General features: G+C 48.0%; 1 protein-coding gene across 1 annotated transcript in view; it reads left to right on the top strand.

The window, feature by feature from the left end:
* LOC139402478 (receptor tyrosine-protein kinase erbB-4-like) overlaps positions 1-8,123 on the top strand; it is a 67,709-nt gene that overhangs the window by 52,938 nt on the left and 6,648 nt on the right. The window contains exon 9 of the mRNA XM_071146439.1: positions 1,966-2,136. Coding sequence (XP_071002540.1) covers positions 1,966-2,136 — 171 coding nt within the window. The remainder of the gene's footprint in view (positions 1-1,965; positions 2,137-8,123) is intronic.

Genomic DNA, 8,123 nt, shown 5'->3' with positions numbered 1-8,123 from the left:
AATTGTATTTTTCACATCCGCTGAACACCTTACAGTGAAATGCTTACTTACAAGCCCTTAACTAACAATGCAGTTTTAAGATAAATAATTGTTAAGGGAAAATAGATAAGTAAAAAATATGATACAAATTACAAGTAATTAAAGAGCAGCAGTAAAATAACAGTAGCGAGGCTCTGTACAGGGGGTACCGAGTCAATGTGCGTGGGAACAGGTTAGTCGAGGTAATTGACGTAATATGTACATGTAGGTAGAGTTAAAGTGACTATGCACAGATAATAAACAGAGTAGCAGCAGCGTAAAAGAGGAGGTGGGGGGGGGGGTGACGATGTGGGGGGGGCGACGACAATGCAGATAGTCTGGGTAGACATTTGATTAGCTGTTCAGGGGTAGAAGCTGGGATCAGATCCCTTTTTTCAATGTTTGCCTAAAACGACATACCCAAATCTAACTGCCTGTAGTTCCGGACCTGAAGCAAGGATACACATATTCTTGATACCATTTGAAAGGAAACACTTTGAAGTGGAAATGTGAAATTAATGTAGGAGAATATAATCTGGGAAAATATAATAACGATTTTTTATTTTTTTTATCATCTTCGAAATGCAAGAGAAAGGCCATAATATAATATTGCAGTTTAGGCGCAATTTAAATTTTGGCCACTAGATGGCAGCAGTGTACCTGCAAAGTTTCAGACTGATCCAATGACGCATTACAATACATTACAAAATGTCATATCGAGTCTGGTCAAATGTGCCGAATTGGTCAATTAATACATTTTCAAGTACATAACTATAGAGAACATACAAAAATGATATGGTAATAAAAAAATAAAGTTTACACACTCCCAGGAAAGTCATATATGATGGAAAATTAGACTCCCTTTAATTTATTTTAATGTTTTATATCACCTTTATTTAACCAGATGGCCAGTTGAGAACACCTTTATTTAACCAGATGGCCAGTTGAGAACACCTTTATTTAACCAGATGGCCAGTTGAGAACACCTTTATTTAACCAGATGGCCAGTTGAGAACACCTTTATTTAACCAGATGGCCAGTTGAGAACACCTTTATTTAACCAGATGGCCAGTTGAGAACACCTTTATTTAACCAGATGGCCAGTTGAGAACAAGTTCAGGATAAAGCAAAGCAGTGCGACACAAACAACAACACAGTTACACGTGGAATAAACAAACGTACAGTCAATAACAACATAGAAATACAGTGTGTGCAAATGACGTGAGCGGTAAGGCAATAAATAGGCCATAGTAGCAAAGTAATTACAATTTAGCAAATTAACACTGGAGTGATAGATGTGAAGATGATGATGTGCAAGTAGAAATACTGGTGTACAAAAGAGCAAAAAAGTAAATAAAAACAATATGGGGATGAGGTAGATTGGAGGCGCTATTTACAGATGGACTGTGTACACCTGCAGCGATCGGTAAGCTGCTCAGTGGGGTGGGTGTGGGGCCAGACACAGCAGGGGTTCAAACTGTACAACCCAGTTCCTACATTTTAATATAAAAATAGATTTTATCAATCAAAACTACGCTACATTTTATCTCTGGGACCCTCAGGATGACAAATCAGAGCAAGATTACTGAATGTAAGTACATTATTTACCTTCAGAGGTCAATGTATCAAACCAGTTGCCGTGATGAACGGGTTTTGTTGTTGTCACTCTCCTCAAACAACAGCATGGAAGTGTTTTCACTGTAATAGCTACTTTAAATTGGACAGTGCATTTAGATTAACAATAATCTCAGCTTTCTGCCCATATAAGACATGTCCTAGGAGATGTTCTTGTTACTTACAACGTCATGCTAATCACATTAGCATACGTTAGCGCAACCGTCCCAAATGTTGGTGTTGCGCAGCAAAACATTTCGCTACGCTGTGCTCTGCTGAACACAACCCAGTAGACAGTAATGTGATGTTGTGTATCTGTGCTTCTTAACTCAGGGGGATGACCGTATGAAGCTGCCCAGCCCCAACGACAGTAAGTTCTTCCAGAGCCTGTTGGATGAGGAGGATGTGGAGGACTTTATGGATGCTGAGGAGTACCTGGTTCCCCATCACTTTAACATGCCTCCACTATCATACACAGCCAGGCTCCGCGTCGACTCCAACAGGGTAGGTAGAAGCACGCACGCACGCACACACACACACACACACACACACACACACACACACACACACACACACACACACACACACACACACACACACACACACACACACACACATGTACAGAACCTCCCCCCACACACACACACACACACACACACACATGCACAGAACCTCCCCCCCCCCCCCACACACACACACACACACACACACACACACATGCACAGAACCCCCCCCCCCCCCCACACACACACACACACACACATGCACAGAACCTCCCCCCACACACACACACACACATGCAGAAACACACACACACACATACACACACACACACACACTCAAATTAACACACAACCACACACACATACTATCCACAACAACAAAATTGTGATGTAATTCCTCCTCTCTTTTCCTCAATGTTCTATCAGCCTCAGAAAGTATCAAACCCTACCTCCACTTCCATCTGATTTCCATTCATCTAGACAGCCCTTCTCCCTCTCTCTGTCCCAGTCTGCCTCCTCCAGTTCTTCTCTCTCTCTCTGTCCCAGTCTGCCTCCTCCAGTTCTTCTCTCTCTTTCTGTCCCAGTGTATCTCCTCCAGTTCTTCTCCCTCTCTCTGTCCCAGTCTGCCTCCTCCAGTTCTTCCCTCTCTCTCTGTCCCAGTGTATCTCATCCAGTTCTTCTCTCTCTGTCCCTGTGTATCTCCTCCAGTTCTTCTCTCTCTGTCCCAGTCTGCCTACTCCAGTTCTTCCCTCTCTCTCTGTCCCAGTGTATCTCCTCCAGTTCTTCTCTCTCTGTCCCTGTGTATCTCCTCCAGTTCTTCTCTCTCTGTCCCAGTGTATCTCCTCCAGTTCTTCTCCCTCTCTCTGTCCCAGTGTATCTCCTCCAGTTCTTCTCTCTCGCTGTCCCAGTCTGCCTCCTACAGTTCTTCTCTCTCTGTCCCAGTGTATGTCCTCCAGTTCTTCTCTCTCTGTCCCAGTGTATCTCCTCCAGTTTTTATCTCTCTGTCCCAGTGTATCTCCTCTAGTTCTTCTCTCTCTGTCCCAGTGTATCTCATCCAGTTCTTCTCTCTCTGTCCCTGTGTATCTCCTCCAGTTCTTCTCTCTCTGTCCCAGTCTGCCTACTCCAGTTCTTCCCTCTCTCTCTGTCCCAGTGTATCTCCTCCAGTTCTTCTCTCTCTGTCCCTGTGTATCTCCTCCAGTTCTTCTCCCTCTCTCTGTCCCAGTGTATCTCCTCCAGTTCTTCTCTCTCGCTGTCCCAGTCTGCCTCCTACAGTTCTTCTCTCTCTGTCCCAGTGTATGTCCTCCAGTTCTTCTCTCTCTGTCCCAGTGTATCTCCTCCAGTTTTTATCTCTCTGTCCCAGTGTATCTCCTCTAGTTCTTCTCTCTCTGTCCCAGTGTATCTCCTCCAGTTCTTCTCTCTCTCTCTGTCCCAGTGTATCTCCTCCAGTTCTTCTCTCTCTCTCTGTCCCAGTCTGCCTCCTCCAGTTCTTCTCTCTCTCTGTCCCAGTGTATCTCCTTCAGTTCTTCTCTCTCTGTCCCAGTCTGCCTCCTCCAGTTCTTCTCTCTCTCTCTGTCCCAGTGTATCTCCTCCAGTTCTTCTCTCTCTCTCTGTCCCAGTGTATCTCCTTCAGTTCTTATCTCTCTGTTCCAGTCTGCCTCCTCCAGTTCTTCCCTCTCTCTCTGTCCCAGTGTATCTCATCCAGTTCTTCTCTCTCTGTCCCTGTGTATCTCATCCAGTTATTCTCTCTCTGTCCCAGTCTGCCTACTCCAGTTCTTCCCTCTCTCTCTGTCCCAGTGTATCTCCTCCAGTTCTTCTCTCTCTGTCCCTGTGTATCTCCTCCAGTTCTTCTCTCTCTGTCCCAGTGTATCTCCTCCAGTTCTTCTCCCTCTCTCTGTCCCAGTGTATCTCCTCCAGTTCTTCTCTCTCGCTGTCCCAGTCTGCCTCCTACAGTTCTTCTCTCTCTGTCCCAGTGTATGTCCTCCAGTTCTTCTCTCTCTGTCCCAGTGTATCTCCTCCAGTTTTTATCTCTCTGTCCCAGTGTATCTCCTCTAGTTCTTCTCTCTCTGTCCCAGTGTATCTCATCCAGTTCTTCTCTCTCTGTCCCTGTGTATCTCCTCCAGTTCTTCTCTCTCTGTCCCAGTCTGCCTACTCCAGTTCTTCCCTCTCTCTCTGTCCCAGTGTATCTCCTCCAGTTCTTCTCTCTCTGTCCCTGTGTATCTCCTCCAGTTCTTCTCTCTCTGTCCCAGTGTATCTCCTCCAGTTCTTCTCCCTCTCTCTGTCCCAGTGTATCTCCTCCAGTTCTTCTCTCTCGCTGTCCCAGTCTGCCTCCTTACAGTTCTTCTCTCTCTGTCCCAGTGTATGTCCTCCAGTTCTTCTCTCTCTGTCCCAGTGTATCTCCTCCAGTTTTTATCTCTCTGTCCCAGTGTATCTCCTCTAGTTCTTCTCTCTCTGTCCCAGTGTATCTCCTCCAGTTCTTCTCTCTCTCTCTGTCCCAGTGTATCTCCTCCAGTTCTTCTCTCTCTCTCTGTCCCAGTCTGCCTCCTTCAGTTCTTCTCTCTCTGTCCCAGTCTGCCTCCTCCAGTTCTTCTCTCTCTCTCTGTCCCAGTGTATCTCCTCCAGTTCTTCTCTCTCTCTCTGTCCCAGTGTATCTCCTTCAGTTCTTATCTATCTGTTCCAGTCTGCCTCCTCCAGTTCTTCTCTCTCTCGCTGTCCGTGTATCTCCTCCAGCTCTTCTCTCTCTCTCTCTGTCCCAGTGTATCTCCTCCAGTTCTTCTCTCTCTCTCTGTCCCAGTCTGCCTCCTCCAGTTCTTCTCTCTCTCTCTGTCCCAGTTTATCTCCTCCAGTTCTTCTGTCTCTCTCTGTCCCAGTGTATCTCTTCCAGTTCTTCTCTCTCTCTCTGTCCCAGTGTATCTCCTCCAGTTCTTTTCTCTCTCTCTGTCCCAGTGTATCTCCTCCAGTTCTTCTCTCTCTCTCTGTCCCAGTGTATCTCCTTCAGTTCTTATCTCTCTGTTCCAGTCTGCCTCCTCCAGTTCTTCTCTCTCTCGCTGTCCGTGTATCTCCTCCAGCTCTTCTCTCTCTCTCTCTGTCCCAGTGTATCTCCTCCAGTTCTTCTCTCTCTCTCTCTGTCCCAGTGTATCTCCTCCAGTTCTTCTCTCTCTCTCTGTCCCAGTCTGCCTCCTCCAGTTCTTCTCTCTCTCTCTGTCCCAGTTTATCTCCTCCAGTTCTTCTGTCTCTCTCTGTCCCAGTGTATCTCTTCCAGTTCTTCTCTCTCTCTCTGTCCCAGTGTATCTCCTCCAGTTCTTTTCTCTCTCTCTGTCCCAGTGTATCTCCTCCAGTTCTTCTCTCTCTGTCCCAGTCTGCCTCCTCCAGTTCTTCTCTCTCTCTCTGTCCGAGTGTATCTCCTCCAGTTATTCTCTCTCTCTCTGTCCCAGTGTATCTCCTCCAGTTCTTCCCTCTCTCTCTGTCCCAGTGTATCTCCTCCAGTTCTTCCCGCTCTCTCTCTGTCCCAGTCTGCCTCCTCCAGTTCTTCTCTCTCTCTCTGTCCCAGTGTATCTCCTCCGGTTCTTCTCTCTCTCTCTGTCCCAGTGTATCTCCTCCAGTTCTTCTCCATCTCTCTGTCCCAGTCTGCCTCCTCCAGTTCTTCTCTCTCTCTCTGTCCCAGTGTATCTCCTCCAGTTCTTCTCTCTCTCTCTGTCCCAGTGTATCTCCTTCAGTTCTTATCTCTCTGTTCCAGTCTGCCTCCTCCAGTTCTTCTCTCTCTCGCTGTCCGTGTATCTCCTCCAGCTCTTCTCTCTCTCTCTCTGTCCCAGTGTATCTCCTCCAGTTCTTCTCTCTCTCTCTGTCCCAGTCTGCCTCCTCCAGTTCTTCTCTCTCTCTCTGTCCCAGTTTATCTCCTCCAGTTCTTCTGTCTCTCTCTGTCCCAGTGTATCTCTTCCAGGTCTTCTCTCTCTCTCTGTCCCAGTGTATCTCCTCCAGTTCTTTTCTCTCTCTCTGTCCCAGTGTATCTCCTCCAGTTATTCTCTCTCTGTCCCAGTCTGCCTCCTCCAGTTCTTCTCTCTCTCTCTGTCCGAATGTATCTCCTCCAGTTATTCTCTCTCTCTCTGTCCCAGTGTATCTCCTCCAGTTCTTCCCGCTCTCTCTCTGTCCCAGTCTGCCTCCTCCAGTTCTTCTCTCTCTCTCTGTCCCAGTGTATCTCCTCCAGTTCTTCTCTCTCTCTCTGTCCCAGTGTATCTCCTCCAGTTCTTCTCCATCTCTCTGTCCCAGTCTGCCTCCTCCAGTTCTTCTCTCTGTGTCCCAGTGTATCTCCTCCAGTTCTTCTCCATCTCTCTGTCCCAGTCTGCCTCCTCCAGTTCTTCTCTCTCTCTCTGTCCCAGTGTATCTCCTCCAGTTCTTCTCTCTCTCTCTGTCCCAGTGTATCTCCTTCAGTTCTTATCTCTCTGTTCCAGTCTGCCTCCTCCAGTTCTTCTCTCTCTCGCTGTCCGTGTATCTCCTCCAGCTCTTCTCTCTCTCTCTCTGTCCCAGTGTATCTCCTCCAGTTCTTCTCTCTCTCTCTGTCCCAGTGTATCTCCTCCAGTTCTTCTCTCTCTCTCTGTCCCAGTCTGCCTCCTCCAGTTCTTCTCTCTCTCTCTGTCCCAGTTTATCTCCTCCAGTTCTTCTGTCTCTCTCTGTCCCAGTGTATCTCTTCCAGGTCTTTTCTCTCTCTCTGTCCCAGTGTATCTCCTCCAGTTCTTTTCTCTCTCTCTGTCCCAGTGTATCTCCTCCAGTTATTCTCTCTCTGTCCCAGTCTGCCTCCTCCAGTTCTTCTCTCTCTCTCTGTCCGAATGTATCTCCTCCAGTTATTCTCTCTCTCTCTGTCCCAGTGTATCTCCTCCAGTTCTTCCCGCTCTCTCTCTGTCCCAGTCTGCCTCCTCCAGTTCTTCTCTCTCTCTCTGTCCCAGTGTATCTCCTCCAGTTCTTCTCTCTCTCTCTGTCCCAGTGTATCTCCTCCAGTTCTTCTCCATCTCTCTGTCCCAGTCTGCCTCCTCCAGTTCTTCTCTCTGTGTCCCAGTGTATCTCCTCCAGTTCTTCTCCATCTCTCTGTCCCAGTCTGCCTCCTCCAGTTCTTCTCTCTCTCTCTGTCCCAGTGTATCTCCTCCAGTTCTTCTCTCTCTCTCTGTCCCAGTGTATCTCCTTCAGTTCTTATCTCTCTGTTCCAGTCTGCCTCCTCCAGTTCTTCTCTCTCTCGCTGTCCGTGTATCTCCTCCAGCTCTTCTCTCTCTCTCTCTGTCCCAGTGTATCTCCTCCAGTTCTTCTCTCTCTCTCTGTCCCAGTGTATCTCCTCCAGTTCTTCTCTCTCTGTCCCAGTCTGCCTCCTCCAGTTCTTCTCTCTCTCGCTGTCCGTGTATCTCCTCCAGTTCTTCTCTCTCTCTCTGTCCCAGTGTATCTCCTCCAGTTCTTCTCTCTCTGTCCCAGTCTGCCTCCTCCAGTTCTTCTCTCTCTCTCTGTCCGAGTGTATCTCCTCCAGTTCTTCCCTCTCTCTCTGTCCCAGTGTATCTCCTCCAGTTCTTCCCGCTCTCTCTCTGTCCCAGTCTGCCTCCTCCAGTTCTTCTCTCTCTCTCTGTCCCAGTGTATCTCCTCCAGTTCTTCTCTCTCTCTCTGTCCCAGTGTATCTCCTCCAGTTCTTCTCCATCTCTCTGTCCCAGTCTGCCTCCTCCAGTTCTTCTCTCTGTGTCCCAGTGTATCTCCTCCAGTTCTTCTCCATCTCTCTGTCCCAGTCTGCCTCCTCCAGTTCTTCTCTCTCTCTCTGTCCCAGTGTATCTCCTCCAGTTCTTCTCTCTCTCTCTGTCCCAGTGTATCTCCTTCAGTTCTTATCTCTCTGTTCCAGTCTGCCTCCTCCAGTTCTTCTCTCTCTCGCTGTCCGTGTATCTCCTCCAGCTCTTCTCTCTCTCTCTCTGTCCCAGTGTATCTCCTCCAGTTCTTCTCTCTCTCTCTGTCCCAGTGTATCTCCTC

The sequence above is a fragment of the Oncorhynchus clarkii genome, unplaced genomic scaffold (assembly GCF_045791955.1).
Source record: "Oncorhynchus clarkii lewisi isolate Uvic-CL-2024 unplaced genomic scaffold, UVic_Ocla_1.0 unplaced_contig_8839_pilon_pilon, whole genome shotgun sequence".
Classification (NCBI taxonomy): domain Eukaryota; kingdom Metazoa; phylum Chordata; class Actinopteri; order Salmoniformes; family Salmonidae; genus Oncorhynchus; species Oncorhynchus clarkii.
The sequence above is the reverse complement of the archived record's forward strand: the minus strand, read 5'-3'. Positions and strand labels throughout refer to the sequence as shown.